At 48.2% G+C, this 18474-nt stretch overlaps 2 protein-coding genes across 2 annotated transcripts; both read right to left on the bottom strand.

Annotated features, from left to right (window-relative positions):
* Positions 1–7542: 7542 nt before the first annotated feature.
* CLUP02_17648 (phosphatidylinositol-specific phospholipase C) lies at positions 7543–8598 on the bottom strand (the record flags this gene model as incomplete). The annotated part of the gene is made up of 1 exon (XM_049296556.1): positions 7543–8598. The coding sequence occupies one exon, from the start codon at positions 8596–8598 to the stop codon at positions 7543–7545; it is 1056 nt and encodes a 351-aa protein (XP_049137780.1).
* Positions 8599–11609: 3011 nt separating this feature from the next.
* CLUP02_17647 (uncharacterized protein) lies at positions 11610–18250 on the bottom strand (the record flags this gene model as incomplete). Its single annotated transcript, XM_049296555.1, has 29 exons — positions 11610–11762; positions 11824–11935; positions 12009–12218; positions 12284–12382; positions 12465–12653; positions 12726–12790; positions 12849–13026; positions 13097–13190; positions 13255–13743; positions 13820–13989; positions 14052–14092; positions 14152–14322; positions 14377–14462; positions 14525–14711; positions 14780–15012; positions 15135–15286; positions 15345–15461; positions 15541–15676; positions 15768–16132; positions 16234–16292; positions 16458–16548; positions 16600–16743; positions 16799–16862; positions 16962–17224; positions 17274–17401; positions 17489–17627; positions 17666–17730; positions 17787–18158; positions 18215–18250. 29 exons carry the CDS (start codon positions 18248–18250, stop codon positions 11610–11612), a joined length of 4608 nt encoding a protein of 1535 aa, XP_049137779.1.
* Between the last annotated feature and the right edge of the window lie 224 nt (positions 18251–18474).

Below are 18474 nucleotides of genomic sequence, written 5' to 3'. Positions count from 1 at the left end.
TCTAAATCTCGTATCCCTTTTTCTATAGCGATGCTATTAGTACTATTATTAATCGTTAGCTATAGCGCTATATAGTGGGTAATTATATAAGTAGCGTTACCTTTTTAACGTTACTATACCCCTAAATTACGTATCTAAACTTCTCGTACGGCTAGGGTGTTCTTTTCCCTTTAATCTTACAAACTATTTATAATTTAAATATATAGAGGTTTATATATTTTTCTAGGTTATATAAGATAAATCGATAGACCCCTTAATTACGAAGAGTGTTTGTTTCGATAAGATCTGATCCCTTATACGGCTTTTTAGTAATTATAATTACGCCTTCCTTATATAGTTTAACTACTAGCTCGAAATCGGCTTTCTCTTTTACTATATAAAAGGTGTTAATTACCTCGTTATTAGTAATAAATTGCCGCATTAGGGCTTGCTATCGTGGTCTTTTGCGACGTCTTATTAGTAGTATTAGTGCCCTTTTAGTAATATCCTCTTCCTCGTCGTCTATTAGTACTATTACGACGATTTCGTTAAGGATAATTTCTTATACCTCTATTACGGGTTATATAGTTTCCCCTAGCTCTTCTTTTTTTTATAAGTTAGAAATTACCTCGTTAGGATTTATATAATACGGTCTAACTACTATAATTAATACTTCGAGTAGCTAGTCGCGATCTCTCGCGACTATATAAGAGCGCTCGTTAACGGAAATTAACTTATATAGCCTAGTTTATTATTAAGTAATTTCGCGCTATACTCGTATATCCGAATTTAGTAATATATCTAGATTATCCCCTATATCGGGCCTATTATACGTAGTAATTACCTTGTTAACTTACCTTTTTACGCTTACCTTACGTAGTGCCCGTATTACTTTTTTAACTACTCGGGCTCGTTAGCTTATACCTAGCGACGGTAGCGAGGCTAAGGTCGTTTTTAAATATATTCTAAATATTAATAGCGTTAGTATAAGTCCGTTAGGCCCTATAGTATCGTTATAGTATTTAAGTACTATTTAGAGGCATTCGTCGTTAATAGAATCCGGATTTTCCTCTTTAATAATTCTAAACGCCCTTTTTAACTACTAGTATGCCCTTTTTACCTTTTTAATATTATAATACGCTTTAATAAGTACGACTTTTAGCTATATACCGTAGGCCGTTATATTATTTTTAAATTTTACTAACTTAAAGCTAGTACTAGCGTCGGTTCTAATACTATCTAACGGTCCTTAGTATATATTAATCTAGCTTTTTCGCAGGGCTACCCACACTATCTTTACTTATAGATCCTAGAGGAATTACCCTACTTAGAAAGATATAGCTACGTCGATTATATATAGTACTAGCTAACTATTTAAATAGAAAATATTAATAACGATTTCCTAGTTAAAGTTAAGCTTATTACGTAATTTAAACTTAAATTTGCGTAGGCTCTGCGCATTTATCTAATATTAATAATATACTTTCGTTAACTACTCTAGCGCCCCTATTTCGATATTATTATTATTTAATTATTTTAAGAGGTTATATAGCCTCGTAACTAACGGGTACCCGAATCTTTAGTATAATCTTCTAAGCTTACTTTCCGTTAGGTAATTAATTAACTTCGTGTCGTTAATAAGCTTTATAAACGCATGCCCCTATCGTTGTTCGACTATGTCGAAGTACTTACCGCTAGAGATTCTATTCCTTATATTATCGAATATAATACCTAGTTAATCTATATCTTTTAGACATAGGAGAAATAGGGTATTAATAGGCAAAATATAGAAAATTATCGTTCCGAAGTGCGTCTCTATTTCTATTATACCTAGGGCGACGATTTCCTTACTTAGGCCGAAACTAATCCTCGTAATACCTATTATTAATATATTAAGCGTTACTAGCGCGATTTTCTATAGCGCCTAGAATTGCCCTTTTCCTCTAATTAACTATTACGATGCCCTAGTATTTAAGATAATCTTATAAAAATCGTTTAGGCCGTACCTTTTACTTATATAAAATATCTATACGAGCTTAGTATTCGAGGGATCTAAGTAGTATAAAAAGGACCCCTCTAGCTACCCCTAGATATGCTTAGTACTATATTCCTTTTTTTTAGATATTAAAAGAGATAGCGTCTTCTCTTTAATTATTAAGATAATAGGCTTTAGCTATGTTAGATTCGCCCTTTTAGCCGCTTCTATATCCGTTATTTAAGGGACCTTCCCTTACTATTTATATATAAAAGCCTACTTATTAAGAGCTTTTACTACCCTCTATTCGTTTAGCCTCGTATATCCTCCGGAAGCTAACGGGGCGAAAAAAGAGTAGTTAATATCTTCGATTTCGTTATAATCTAATTCGTTAATATAAAGGGTAAGATCTTCCTTATTTTCTAAATCTCCTATAGAGGGTATATACTTTAGGCCGCTATTTTAGCTACCGTCGCTAGGTTCTATACCCCCGGATCTACCCTTATATATAACGAGGAATTAGTTAAACCGATAAGAGCTAGTTTTACTATCTACTACCCTCGACTTTTTATACTATTCGTACGATTTAGTACGCTCTTCTTTAGAGTAGTTATTTAACTAATATCTATCCTTTTTATAAATATAGTATTACTTCTTTTATTACCTTATTTATAAGTTAAATCTCTACTTATTTAACGAATCTAGGCCTCCTTACTAGCGATTACCGTATTTAGCCTCTTTTCCTTTTTTATTATACGTTCGATCGACTTAATATTACTAATAAGGGCCGTCGTACGCTTAGAAATAAGTTTAGCGCGGTATTCTCGCTTTAATATTAAAGCTAGATCTTAGCCTCGAGTAGAGCGTCTCGTAGTCTTTAGATACTTAGTATAAAGTAATTTTTATTTTTAATATACGCTAGACTATAGTATAAAGATATCCGACTTTCTACTCGTTTATCTCCTTATTTAGCTAGGTTTTTACTAGCTTATTAATTCGATTAATAAGCTCTTTAAGGATCTCTACTCGTAATTTGCCCTCTATTATCCTAGCTATAAATATAAAAGAAATCGCTCGTAGCTTAGATAGGAGCTCTAAGTTCCTATTATAAGTCTCGAAGTAGCTTCGGATTACGTTAATTATACTAAGGAAGTCGTTTTAATTAAGATTACGCACCGCTTCGTAATAATAATTAGAGGCTTTACTTATAAGTACGATATTAATTACTAAATAGTACTAGTGTTCCCTAATTCCGACTTTTTCGTAATAATTATAAAATATCGTTAGGGTTTTTTATAAAACCTTATACTTCCCCTTAGAATATAATTTCTTTTTTAAGAAGATCTTTTTAAGGTTTATAAATTATCTCGTATTTATTACTAGATTTTTAGTATTTATATACGAACCCTGCGTCGCTACGTACTATTAGTGACTTCGGGTCGTCTACCTTCTTTTTTATTAGCCGATTAGCGCTAAATTTCGTATTAATAGCAGTAATAAGTTATAGATCGAAATAGGCAGAATTATTAATTATCGTACTTCTAATACTATATTTTACCCCGATATATCCTTTTATAATAATAGATTTCCGTTAGTAATTATAGGGAGGAAATCTAGGTCGTTTACCCTTTTTTTAAATTCGTTAAAGCGATTATATACTCTATTAACCTATACCTAGTTCTATAGTACGAATTCCTCCTTTATAATTATTGCTATTAATATTTCGTATAGCTCTTGCGATTATAATTACGCTAGTAATACCCCTCGCTCGTAGAGGAATTTATTAACTACTTTTATAATTCCTAGGCTTGCGTTCGCGAACTATTTATCTAGCTAATAATTAAAGTCGTCTGCGATTTTATAAAATAGGGGTTGCCCCTATAGCCCCTTTTTCTTATAGACCTTAGTTAAATAGATTAATACCGCGTTAATTTACTTATTATTAGGCTAATCCGCGATTTTATATATTTACGTCCCCTAATAGTCCGGGTTAATATTTACTTATTTATAAGGGATTAGGATTCTATCTAGGATCGGGTTTCGTCCTCTTTTTCTTTACCCTAACTCGCTAAGGGTCGTGCTCTAGCTTATACCCATATTAGTAATTACTAGCGTATTTAATTTTAATAGGGATATATTTAATCCGCGCGCGGGTCGTAGTAAATCCGTACTTTTATTATTTAACGAATTTATTAGGGTCTAGGAGATTCTTATTTCCTCTCGCCGTCTCGCTACTATTTTCGTTTTTATTATTTTTAGCGATTACTACTACCCTTTTAAATCGCTAGCTATCGTACCTACTAGGATCCTCCTTTTTATTTAGTAAAAAAGGGTAGGTTTTAGTAGTTTTTTTTAATAATAATAGCGGTAAACGTTTATATTACTATAGGAAGATGTAATAATTAGTCTTAGGACTTTTACTAGTTACCGATTTCCGCTATCCCGTATACTTTTAGCCTCCTAAGCCTCGTGCTCTCTATAGTCTTTAAATAGCTTCTTTAGTTAATTTCTAATTATAGGCCGGCTATAGAAAAGTCGTTTAGTAAAAAAGCTACTCGGGGCGACGGTAAAAGGCTAGTTACTTAAGTAGTTCTATTAATTAACGTAGTTTAACGTAATAAACGTCGACCTCTCGTAAGTAGTAAAAGGCTATAATTACTTAATTTTATATAGTATTTAAAAATTGCCTCTTTTTTTATCTACTTTTATAAGGTTAATTAGTATAAATCTCTTATCCCGTACGGTATTAAGAGGTCGTTTCTTTTATATATCGAGATACTTTACTAATCTATAATAATAGAATTTAACTATTAATTAGTATTAGTATCCTTATTATAAGGTAGTTAGTTCGAACCGTAGTTAACGAAGAGATTAATTAAACTATATAAATATCTACGTAAGTATAAAAAGGAGGTTCTAACCGTAGGTTAGGCTGGCTACGATAATCGTAAATAGGGCCCCCCAATTGGCCCCTGCGCAGTCGGCTGTATGCCGCGGTCGAATTAGACTTCCAATCCGACACTACCATTAGATATACCAAAAAGTGATCCAAATGCTTACACCAGACATGATTGTATCGTTAGCAATTCCTTTTGGGGAGACTATCACTTCAAGTAAGGTAACTAACTACACCTACCTTGTTGGATAGTGGACCAACTCACACTTTTACGTAGAAGCATAAGGATCTCAGTAGCCAAGGCTGCCTTACAAGTAGAGACTCGAAATAGTACATTCTGGGACACCTGAGTTTTGTTTGAATCGCATATTTCACTTCGGCAACAAGACGCATCAACCCACGGTCCTGCTATGAGCAACAGACACTCGGTCGTCTTCAAGTTTTCTACTCACATTTCAAAAACCAGATCGATCGGCCAGACAGCGCCGTCCGTACATATTCTATCAATTGATTAAGATCAAAAGATCACCAAAACACAAAGCCCCCAGTAGGTTCATCTCTCAACATAGACACCATCCTCTATCCAGCATACAACCTACGTAGTATCACCTCTATGACTGAGCTCTCAAGTACAGAGCAACAGATCCGACCCGCTACTACGCAACCGACCCGATGTCGACTCAAGATGTGCATTCTCACCCCTAAGCCCACGTGATCGCGAGTGCCCTCATACCCCGTCCGTGGTGCCATCTGAAGATTCGCTCCTCTCCAGTGATCTTCTGAAAGTACTCTGCCTAACAAACTAGGCAAGAACAAAAGCTCCCTTCTCGGGCCTGACGCTAAGAGAAGGGGAAGAGGCGGGGAGCGTCTTGCGTCAACAGCTTTGCTCGCACCAAAAACTCGGCAATCGGACTCGGTTCTCCCAAGCTTCGATCTTGGCCGACGGAGAGCGATGTAGCTGAGCATGATGGGGTTGAGCTTAGAACCGACGAATAGGTTCCATCAACGACAAACGACATCAATCAAATCTCCGCTTTAAAACCACAAGTTCCTCGATCGATCCGGTTTTCATATTGGGTTCCAGGCCATTCACAAAGTTTTCCATCCCCGGGGCTAAGGAAAACCGTGTACGGAGCTGTCCATGAAGATCGTCCCTCAGCTCCGTGTGCGTGGCTACCGTAGGGGTTCTTTAAGCACTGAGGATGGTGCGGCGATATCCACGTTCCTGACGATCTCTAGTCCCACGAGGTAGAGCCGCAGAGGGCTTGGTGAAAAATCACGACCAAGAAATGAATGAAACCAATCACCATCGAACAACACAACCTCGACCACAAATTACCATGCTCCGTTTCTCTGAGCCCCAGCAACGCCAACAAACGGGGGATCCAAAAAGGCCCTCAAGCTGGTTTGGCAGCTCGGGAACGCACACAAGCTGAAACCGCCACTTGCGTAGTTGGCGTCGAAAAAAATGGCTACCAATTGTGGGGGTTTAGGGAAACACCTGATGAGAAATGGATTAGCCGAGGTGGGACGGCGTCAAGGAAACATCACGTAGCAGTCGCTTGCGTTTAGCAGATCGAGATCGAGATGGCGGGAGAAATTGACGCATATCCGACTGGAGGGTTCTCCGCAGACGCGTCGGCCATGTCGTTGATGATGATGAGCAGTCGACACAGCCGGCGTCGACAACGAACAAAGAAGAGGGTCCCTCCGCTCTCTGTAGCTTGGCCCGAATAGAGAACATTCTCAACCGAGAGGATCTCTAAACGCGCGTGTGTCCTGTTTACCTTCCAAAAGGCCCGAATCACACAGATGGATGGCAAACAGGTCTAAGGGGTCATTAGTACCCTCACGAACCCCCTATGGTCCCTATCCAAACCTTGATTCGCGATGAGATCTTATCCACTCAATCAGCCAAACTAATTAACCCAAAGGGTACAGACACCGAAAGGAACAGAGGGATCTTGCGTCGCCGGCCGGCCGGGCAGAAAAAAAATACACCACCGAAAAAGTAGAATGCGTAATAGGTCCTCGTCAAACAACTCCACATCAAGGCCGGCGCCGTTTCGGGCTACGCGGATCACCCGGATTCCGACGCTAGTCGTTTTCCCCGGCGAAGATCCTCATCTCGGGCGGGTCGGCGAGCGAGAAGGAAAAGGAGCAAGGGGAAGAGTGGAGCGAGACCCGTCAAGCAAGTTATCGTTTGGTTCAACCGTTGCCGTGGCTCATCGTCTGGACAAGTATGAACCGACCGCTGAACCAACCCCTTACCAGCATCCATAGTGTTCTTTTTGAGGAATCGAGCCTCTGACGTCCAAATCCCGCTGTTTCCACCCCGCTTCGCTATGACCAACGTCTCGAAAAGCTGGCGGTCTGGTAGTTTGCCCTGGGAGACGAGAACGAAAACGAGGCAGTCTTTTATGAAGCTTTCGGTTCGGGCATTGTGATTCTGTCTTGCCTGCGTGGAAACATGGTCTACCTTAGTTTTCGCAACGTGGAAGGGGCGTGTATGCTGGAAACGCATGAATCGTGTAGAGCAGATAGACGTAACGTTCGAAGACCGCGCTAATCATGAAGAGGGTAAGAGACAAGCAACGGTGGAGTATCAAAGAACAATGGTATTACGCTTGATATACGACAAACTTCCGCCCCGGGGGTGAGGTAAACACTTCTAGCTCTACGTTCGGACCTCTCACAACTCGGCACTCCGGTCCGTCAGCGGTCTATTCCGCGCCAGTACCAGATCCACCAGCTCCTTGCCGGGGAAGTCGATAATCACGACACCCGTCATCCCGCTGTCCCCCCGGTCCGCCGTCGCAGCGAGCCAGTCGCCGGTGCGGTCGTTGATGCCGGCCACCGTCCGGTTCAGGTTCCCCGCCGCGGCCTCGATGGGCAGCACGCCGACACTGGCGCTCAGGTGCGCGAGGTAGAGCACGCGGTTAGCGTGCGGCTTCGCGGTGGCGGCGCGGCGGAGGGCGTTCTCGACGGCCTCCCACTTCATGTAGAGGTGCTCGACGCTGGGGATGATCCAGAGGTCCTCCAGGACCATGTCGGCCGACTCCCAGATGACGCCGTAAGGGCTCTCGGGGCCCTTTGAGGGGAAGTTTTGCAGCAAGAAGATCTTGCCGCGGAGGGCGCCGAGGGTCGGGTAGGGCTTGCGCGGGTTGTGCTTGCGGAAGTGGGATTTGGCGCCGGGGGAGGTGGCGGTGGAGTTGTGCAGGTAGTAGTTGAAGGCGTCCTCAAAGGTCATGCTGTTTGTGCCGAGGGGCCTGCCCTCCTCCTTGAGGCGCATGACGATGGTCTCGCTGGGGTGGTCGTCGAGGAAGTCGAAGAGGGTGAGGAGGACTTCCGTGTAGGAGTGGCCCGTGTACATGGAGGCGTGGTAGATCTCTATGGAGTCGTTGACGAGGCGGCCCCGGATGTCGAGGTAGCGCATGCCGGCGTGCAGCTGGGCCGAGAGGTTGTGATTCTGGCATTGGAAGACCTGGTTGGTGAGGTCGTAGGTGAGGGTGTCGTGGGTACCCGGGATGGAGAGGGAGGTGAGGTTGGCCTCGTCCGGGATGGCCCTCATCCATTCGGCGTGGTCGGCCTTGTCGACGTCGAAGGAGTAGTGGGATTCATAGCCGCGGTAACAGTGGTTCTTGGACTTGACGAAGCAGGGAGCTAGTGAGAGAAGGACGGAGAAGAGGGCTGAGACGAGGAGGAAGAAGGAGAGGACGTAGAGGAGGGGCATGCAGTGAAAGCGCATCTTGTGAGGCTACACCGCGGTCTATAAACCGCGGGGGTGTGTGAGAGTGTGTGATACAGGGCACGCGTAAGTAGGTGAGTGAGTGATACACACACTCGTTTGAAGTGAGTGAGCGAGTGAGCGGGATGAGTGAGGTTGTACTGAGATGCAGAGACGCGGACGGGGGGGTGTGATCCGAGAGGTCCGCGATGCACGGATGAGGCTCCTCTCTCGGGTGAGACGCGGATGACGGAGCTCCTGGCACCTTGTTTGGCTCGCTCGCGGTGCGGTGCTCTGCAGGACTCCGGCACGGAGAGGGTCCCCACCGCAATGCTCGGCAGCAGAGTCTTGTTGGAACCGTTGAAGAAAAGGGGGATATGCCCGAGACTCGGTTCTTTGAAATGACGTCCAATTAGGTACACAAGAAGAAGAAGAAACGATGTACAAACAGCAAAAACCGAGTCTCCCACGCGTTACTTCTCCCACACACTCTCTCCAAGGGAGTAGTCAGAAAAAGAGAAGGTTTGGGGAGGGGGACGGGGCGCGGACATGTGAGGTTCAGATACTTTTACTGTTGAGGGAGACTCGAGAGTGAGAAGTGAGAATGAGAGTGAGAGTGAGAGTGAGCCTCAGAGCTTAGCCGAGCGTCACGTCACTGGTTTCCTCCCCGTTGGACGTCCGCGGCGTGGCTCACCTTTGGAGGGCCCACGTGCGCCGCGTGAGAATGAATCGAAGACCGCACCAAAGTTGTTCCGGAATTGCCTTTGCCTCCGGGCGGGACGCGGGCGGCTCAAAGCGCTCCACCATCTTTTTTGCGGGTTGCCCCTGAGACTGGAGGGGTTATCCTGACATTGGGGGAAGCAATCTGTGAACTTGAAAAGAGGTTGAAGCGTGAAGCAAGTCGTTCGAGTCCATCACGAAAACATCAGCATTGTGTACGGCTGTGCCAAGCTCGGATACTAGTCCCGTAGGTACGGACACCATATCCCAAAGCCACTAGATAGTCGACAGGCGATAAGACCATGGGATCAGCACATAAGTCCACGTCCAGGGCTCGCAGGTCACGGCGGCACAACCGTACTATTACAGGGCAACGCTCTGCCCCCGCGTGCGGCTTCGGCGGGAACAGCACGCGGCCGATCCTGGCCCGGCCACCGCCGAAACAACGACAGCTCGGCCCGCCAACCAATCCTCAACCAGCAGTCGGATAACCTTTCGAGTGCTCAACTATCATGGCTCATGTTCTGCCGCCATGTCTTGTGTTCTCATGATCCCCTCTGTTCTCAGAGACAGCTTCACGAGACGGTTTCATCTATCCAGAACTCGAAGAGCGTCGCACGAAAGGACATGGCGAAATGGTGAAACCACACGGGGGAACATGCGGTGAGTCGGGCGTGTAACATCACACAAGATAAACAAGAAACAAGGCCAAAAACAAGTTGTTGGAAAAAAACAGGCGTGCAAACGCAGCCAGCCGGCATGCCGGCACCCCGGCTGGATGGTCACGCATCTCGTTACTCCTGCTCCTCCCCCCACGTTTGCGATGGGCAAGGTGGTTGGGACCTGGGACCGTTGATCATTGATGGAGGTAGTTCCCCGCGCTGCGTTTCCAACTCTTTCGGCCGGTATACTCTCATCTGCGAGTCCTTTCGAGTCGCAAGATAGTTTGAATCTGCCGTCTCGCGGACATGTCTTACCTGGTGCTGCTGCTGCGGCTTCACACTCTCAGTCCATTTTATGATTTGACTCCCACCGCCGCAACCGCCGTCGCCCGACTTGATTTGTTCGTAAACAAGAACCTCTCCAACCTCTCTGTTTTCGTCAATGAACCAACCATACTCCCTAAAAGCATACATTGAACCACAAATATCTCCCAAGGCCCTGTCCTGTCAACGCACATATCCGCTGCCTGGTGCTGGGCCCCGCACCGAGCATATCTCCACCGAAAGCGGGCAGTCACGCTGCACCTGTGCGGATGCGTACATGACGTGACCCGCCGCCTTGCGCTGTGATAGAGCTCCGTCCACTTGAGCGTTGTTGATATTCTATAGATGATAGAGTTCGTTGAGCACAGATTGTGACCTGGGTTCGACCATTGACGATCTTACAGGGTTCGGTGTGGCTGGATGGCGGGGGTGAGTCGTGGAGTAGCAAACCGGAATAGAGGCGTGGATGTCCGTTCTCGCGGTACACTGAAGTCAATCATGGCACCATGATGCACGAGTTTTGTTGATACAAGGAATTCTCGCAGTCTTCATGAAGTTTTGGTACGGCTTATCACGCTGGCAGGATAGTGCTTGACGTTAAAGTACTCTCCAACCAGTGTTCGACCATCTCAGAGGGTTACAATTGTGAGGCTGAAAGGGAACCGTAAATAGCTCAAGTCTGGATTACTATCAAGAAAAGCCTCCTCGTCCCTGGTTAAGCGATGACACCCTCAGAGTTTTTGACAACGACTGAGGAAAAGGAGGCTCAATCACACCGTCTTAACACGAAACGACGGGAAGTCTGGAGGTAGGTTAGTTACGCTATATGCCAAATTCTTATTGGATTGCCAGGCGGTCGCAATCTCGACAGCGACAGTGGCAGTTCCCATTGGCACCTCGTAACACGAGTCCTTTCTTTGACACTGACAGGTTAACATAGGGTTTCAGAAAAAAAAAAACGCCTTCAGCCTGGTGGTGGTAGTAGCAGCTCGTGCGATTGCCAAACCTCAACTGTCATCCTTCAGGTCGATGACTGGGCAGTGATGAAGTGTGGTTCGACGCTGACGAAAGACACTCGTCCACGTCGAGGAATCCTTCCATCATGACAGCGTGAAGCGAAACAATCACTGCCGTGAGAGCAAAAGACTGCAACGGCCTGCAATGTGACGGTCAAGACTCCTTTCTCGCCACTTGTACACTGTACTGCGTATCACGGGCACGGCAGAACGTGCCGCGGAGAGCTTGCCCTCCAAGAGGCCACAAGTCGAGCACGTCAGGACTTCCGTAGTCATAGCTCCTCCTCCAGCTTCAAGGCTTACCACTCAGCTACTGTAGAAGCACAGCTATGGCCCCGTACAGGTCCAACTGGAAAGCCCGGCATCGCGTATCTTGGTCCGTGTTCATGGCCTGCTTCACTAGTCCCCGTGGATAGAGGGGGGACGACTGGGAGAGGAGCTTGGGAAAAGTTGTAGCCAAAAACTAGTGCGGCGCACGAACCCGATGAAGAGGGTTTCCATCTCGAACAATGGGATGGACAGACAGTGTACAGTTGGAGTGTGGAGTAAAAAAGCGAGAAGCAGATGTTAGACAAGAAGCTCCTGAAATCGCCGCCGACGCCGACGCCGTCCCTTTCCGTGAGTATTCCCCTTCTACTGCCGCCGTGGTATCGTAGCGTTGAACATTCATCCCCCAAGCCGACGAGACTCATCCAAGAAACAACAAGACCATGTGAGAGTCAAAGTCTGCTTCCCCCAGAAACATCTGATTCCCGAGGCCTTTTGCCGCCCGTGGAAACAAATACAAAAAAAAGATGAGATGACTTTTCTGGGTGAACCGCCCGTATGCTCCCAGCTCTCAATCCCGCCCCCGACGGCTTCATGTGATCCGAATCGCGCCTCGTATCCCCCCAATCTTTCCGGCATCCAACCCCCATCCCTTTTCGTATGCAGGCGTCGCGCTGCATACAACCCACCATCAAGTCTGCAACCACCACCACCAACAGCACCTCCACCACAGAGAAGGGAGGAGGGAACCGCTCGTCGTTCACATCATTAGGAAAAAAAGGCCATTCGCCAATCGCGCGCGAGAGGGTAGGTTCCCTGCGATTTCGACAACAAGAGCCTCCGAGAAAGATCGTCCCCCTCCCTCCTCTCTACAATGTACATGCATACATGCAGTCACGATATGAACGGCGAACGGCGTCTCGCTTGGCGGGTTGCACCGATTTGCAGAAGAGCCAAGAAAACCCAAGAGGAGACCAGCACTCGGGACACTGAGACTCCGGGGTCCATTAGTGCGAATGTGTCTGCGATCTTCTTCGCGCTGCCGCCATTCGTTTCAATGCTGCAGGTGTTTGGATAGTGCGAAGGACTGGGATTTGAAAGGTTCAAGAAGATCAGAAGATGGAAAGAATCAACAAAAAAAGAGGTAGGCCAAAACCACCTTGTTCCTTGTACGGAGAAAACGCCGCACCTATCGGGCCTTTGGAAACCAAATCTTGTTTCTTGCTACCATCGGTCGATAGCAGGTAGGACCTTGTCAAGTTGTCATTTTTTGCTCACCTACCTTACCGCAGACAGTAGCCTGCTCGCTGCCGCTTTTGCCCCGCAGCCGACTCCGCATCCATTGGAGATGGTTGAATTGACTTTTTGGATTTTGGATTTTGGATTTTGGATTATTTATTTCTTCGAGATCCTCCCCCGGGGGCCGGAGTAGATGGCTCTGTCTGCGGAAGCGATTCGGCCTTTTTGGTTCTGGCAACTCCGTCCGACACCAAAGAGTTGTAATGCGTGGGCAAAGTGTAGAGCACACACCCAAGCTTCTCGCATCTTCCAAGCAAAAGTGAAGTCATGAGCAGAAATATCGTGCAAGAAACTATGCCGCGGATTTGCGACCCTCTGTGCCAGCCTGGTGACTGTGGAGGCAAGAGAGAGAAACCAGCCCCCGGATCCGGCACCGCGTTCCCGCATACGATTTTGCGGCATGAGGCCCGATTCGTGCCGAAATGGCGTGGCATCTACGGCAGGATTGGTCCCCTCTGTCTTCCGGGAGGCCTTGTTTATCAGATGCAGATGCAGATGCAGATGTAAACCACGAGGTTGGTGATACGAAGTCGAAGCTCGTCGTGTGGTGGTAAATCGTACCCACGCTTTGTCATGGGGATGTCGGACTAACATGATGAATTCTCGCCGCATGGTGTGCCCGACTATCAATATCATGATGCGACGCAGGTGAGCCTTGTCAGAACAAGTTGTAGCTTCTAAGGCAGTCTGGGCAGCGCATATGATTGAGCTCTTGCCGAAAGTCGGCGAGGTTTGTGAATATGGGGCCCCGGTCTCCGATCGGGAAGCTTTCAGGCGGGCTTGAACTTGAAGGTTTTCGGCGTTCCGGGGGTGGTGGGATGAATGAGCGGCGGGGAATATCGTGGCACACCTATTCCATCGTCCCCTAGCCACCCGTCCTTTTCTTCTGTGAAGCATTACTGAACAGAAGCGAGTAACTATTTCTCCGGGATCCTCCAAAACAGTTGAACCAACTACTGCTTGTGGCGGGGTTCTGGAAAACAAGTGCCGTAATATTCTGCCTCTTTGCCCAGGTGGCGCATCTAGGCTGATGTTTCGAGATAACCATGGTACCAGAAGGTAGAACTTGGAAGCTTGCCCGCCACCCCTGCGGCTCCGGTTGTTTGGATGCATGCGACCATTGCCTCGAGCGTTGCCGAATGGGGCCTAAGAGCTCCCCGACGTGACCACGGTCATGGATTCGCACGGTTTCTCTACAACTTGCTGGTGCTGATAGAAGCCAGGATGCTGAGGATTTCGTCCGGTGTTCCTTTCTTTGCTAAGACGATAGCTTCGATTTACCGGACATGGGATGTGTTGAAGACCAGGATGACAAGCGTGTGTGTCCAAGGCAGAGCAACTCGGAGGGTGACAGTGGCAGGCACACACACAATTAACAGAAAGCGGCCCAAGAGCCAAAACAGCGCGACCAAGTCGGTAAAGCACTGCCGCATGTGTTTGGCGCCGGTGCTCCTGCCCTGGGAAGGGGAAGGCTCGTCGATGCTCACAAATCAAAATCAATGGTTCCCAACGAGCAAAAGGGGACATATCCCTTTGCAGCAAGAGGGTAAGGTACGGTAGTCAGGGAGAGCGTTGAGGGTGTAACCTGATGCGGCGGCTCAGGCCATGATGGGGGAATTGCAACGGGGGGGCTTTTCCCATAGTAGCGGCAACGCTAACACGCATTTTGTCGCGGTGCTATGCTGTTATCGGCGCGCCAGGCGAGTGCGTGTATGGTGAGTTTGAACTGGTGTGTTTGGTGGGTGTGAGTGCGGGTGAGAACGTGGGAGAGGAACAGTTCCATGACGAGAACAACGACGGACGCGATCCGGCTGCTGGACTGAATGCCTATGCAGATGGACGTGGCCTGGTATCTGGTGTAGATGAATCATGGACGTGAGCCGAGAGAACCGGGCAGAATGGAGTGTAATGGACCAGAAATGACTCGGCGTGCCAGCGGGCTCTGGCCTCCAGGTAACCCGCTCCGGGACCGTACTTGTCTATCAGCGTCAGCCCGTTTGGGCGGGCAACGACACCAAGCAAGAGATACGAAAAACAGGCCGGAAAGCGGTGCGAGTAAAAAGGTACGTATTCGAAGTCCGGGGCAAGATGAGAGCAGTCGCTGACAGCCCGGCAAACAATGGGATATCCAGGCGCCATGTCCACGGCTAAGTGAGGTAAAGTATCATATAGTAGACATGTTATTAATGTCGTTTGCGCCCCCGAAACAACCGGCGCCCCCGGCCATGGTGTTCCTGACCTCGTATAGAGTGACTACCTCTCTGCAAACAATATTGTTGAGGAATAGCCTGTGAGAGGTGACTGAGAGCCAACTCGTAACCAGAGAACAAGCAGGACTTCAATGCCGGATGAGGATAAGACGAGGAGACGGTAGCAACCGGCCAGAAGGATGCGAGAAGAACCGAATGCTTGTGAGATAGACTTGGTGTCATTAGTATGAGAGCGAGTGAGTACGAGTGACATGAGGTGTTCTCAGCACAGCAACAATGGCCCCAGAGACCGAGAGGCAGGATAAGACGGACGAAACGTGGCCGCCTTGCACGTAAGAACAAGCGAGTGTGAAATGTCCGCAAAACAAATGTCAATGTGGAGGTTTCTGTCTGATGGTGGATGCATTCACGACTCAGACATTTTTTGGGAACAATCAGCAAAGTGGGCGGAATAAGATAAGCAACAAGATTGAAGGGGTTGATTTAGACGTCGAAATGTCCAACCACGTTAAAGCTTTTGGATTCCCCGGAGCCGCGGGAATTGGACTGCAGTCAAGGCTCAAACATGACGCTGCAGCGCGCATCTCCGACATCGTATTCACTACGGCATGGTGTGTGTTGTTCTGTGAGTGTGTTGCCTCACTCGAGGCGGATCGATTATCCATCCACCCACCCATCCATCCATCCCTCACCGATTGAATGAGCGAATGGGTGACAGCGAGGGCGGGCGGTAAAGCAAAATAGCATGTTCCAAAGTTGGCAGTGTAAATTGGATCCGTGGAGGCGCCCACCCTTGCTTGTGTCTGGTATTTTAGCGACGAGATCATCGCTGTGGGGGAGAACTCTGTCGCTGTTCCAGCGCTTGACTTCAGCTGATGTTGTACCCGGGGGTTTGGGGTATCGGAGTTGGGGGGTTTTTGTGGAGAGCTTGAAGGCCTTGGGTGAGGGGGAAAGGGAGAGAATTTGAGTGAGAGACAGAGACAGCCGCTGAAGGCAGCTGAGAAGATGTCGGGCTACGGCAAGGAATGCAGGCATCATGCCTCCCGGGTACGCATGTCTAGTTTGTGTTGCCAGGCACGGCACAAGCGGCCAGAGAGACAACGTATCCATCCGTATCCAGCTGTTTTTTATGTTGTTTTTGTGCCATGCCAGATCCACCTATCAACGAGCATAGAGACAAAAGAAGTCAAGCGCTTGCTGGTCGGTGCTTTCTGGAGCTTGAGAGTGGAGAGTGACGACATTCAACATGGGCTCAGGGGATTAGGGGTGTGAAAGGAGCAGGGGTAAAGTAGAGAGGCAGCAGGGGGTTCTTGAAGGTGCATCTTGGGAGTGACAGATCATCCATCATTCATTCGAGTCTCTCTCTCACTCAAGTCCGAGACCCATACTGCGTAGATGGAGAACAAAAGATCATGAAGAAGAAGAAGGATGGAGTTGGCGGCGGTGATAAGCATGTGGCTGCCGCCGCGATGCCTGCCGCTTAGACAGCATTGATGGGATTGACAGACTCTCAGTCATTTCGACACGGCGGCGGGAGGAACGCAAGATTGAGATTGACGGACGCCGCGTCTGCTCATCCACTCACACAGCCGCATCGTTGGTTCGTTCTCGGGCACTTCTGTCGGTCCGTCCGCATGCTGCGTTTGATTTGGATGTTCGTCGAGACCCCTGCAAGCTCGACTAACAGTGCGCTGCTCACGACGCCACAGCCGGTCTAAGCTACATCAGGCCGAGCTCGGGATGGATGCGCCGGGCGCGCGCGAAGCGGGACTCCTTGGGCCATTCTGCTGTGACCGGGATGTCGTGTCGACTTCAGTGCCAATGGTGGGGGGTTTGTGGTTTTGGCACCTCTCTCGCTGATTGTCCGTCGGCTGGAGATAATTAACTCCCCTGCCGTAGGGCAGCTTGAAGAGTCAGGGAAACCAGGTCCAAGATGGCGAGGACGGCGAAGGGTCGGCGAGCATTGTATAGGCAGGGCGAAAAGACGAAAGGGTCCTTTTGGTGCTGACTGAAGAACGAAGTATTAACTTCCGCTTGTTGCACTTGGTTATCTTTATGCAAGTTGTGTCGTCGTGAGAAAGGGCTTGTTATGCGGTTGGACACAAGTGGCATAGCCGGTATATCTGCTGTGTATACGGAGTTTCGCTCTCTGTATCTTTGTTAGCTTGCGGCTTTCACAAGACAGGCAGGAGGCGCACTTGCTGCTATCCCAATCGCAGGGCTCATGGCCGGCCGGCCGTCCACTGATCCGGATTGGATGCGAATGCAACGGTAAAGTTGCAACGTCGTTACACACATGCTTGGGTACCATGTGCGTGGTGATGGTCTTTGATAATTCTTCTGGCGTCTCTTATTAGGACGGTACTCCTTAGAGTATTCGTAGCTTGAGGTACTATGGGCGGCACGCGTCCACATATCGAGAGGGTTGTGGTTTGTCGCTGAGCGTGTTCCATCGACCGCCACCAGCACCGAGTTTGTCTCTGGCGGGCCATTCGCAAGCTCGCACGCGGACGCAACGCACAACATGGGTGAGGATGATCCACCGGGTCATGCTGTTGGGTTTCTCAGCTGTCGTGTTCCACTCTGATACTTGAAGAGAAGAGCATTGGCATTGGCACGTCCAATCGGATGAAAGATGCGATGGCCTGTTGTTTTCTTGGGTGCAATTGGGATCGATGAGCATTGTAAGGGAAACACACAGAGAAACACACAGAGCGAAGAAAGAGCCCAGAGAACGTGATCGAGGTGAGCTGAGGTGAGGAGAGAGTGTGCGTGGATTTTGGACTGTTCGCAGTATCTACATAGTACACAGCAGAAGCAAGAACCACCCACCCCCGTCCTGGTTCCTTCCTGGCCCTGGTCGCAATCAAATGGGGTCGTGTCCTTCCTGCCTGGTCCTGGTTTGATGGCCCCACTCCAGTCACGTCAAATCCACTTTTTGTTTTTTTCTCTCCTTCTGCAAGGCAAGTTCCAACCACCCGCTCGTTGGGCTTTCCTTCCAATTCCAATGTTGCAACTTTGCCGGTGCTGGTTGGCAGGTGCTGCAGCCTGCCAGTGACTGCTGCTGCGTGCGTCGTTCTTGGCTTTTGGTGGTCGTTGCTCGGCTCGTGCTCGCCTCATTCGTCTTCCACACACGGACAGTTGCCATCCCATCATCCCAAGAAATCCACTCCATGACCGTCTTGTCTCTAGCGTCTAATCCTCCTCTCCCCCCGTCGTCCTCCTCGGATTTCCCAATTGTGCCATTCTAAATTTCTACTGATACTCCCCATGCCCATGCCAATTCATGATCATCCATGGTATCCGTAGCCACCGTGACACGCCCCCCCTCCCCTCCATCCATCCACGATCCCTACCTCTTCTCGCTCCCAGAAAACAACCCGCAGCCGTGACCTGGCT

The sequence above is a fragment of the Colletotrichum lupini genome, chromosome 10 (assembly GCF_023278565.1).
Source record: "Colletotrichum lupini chromosome 10, complete sequence".
Lineage (NCBI taxonomy): Eukaryota > Fungi > Ascomycota > Sordariomycetes > Glomerellales > Glomerellaceae > Colletotrichum > Colletotrichum lupini.
The sequence above is the reverse complement of the archived record's forward strand: the minus strand, read 5'-3'. Positions and strand labels throughout refer to the sequence as shown.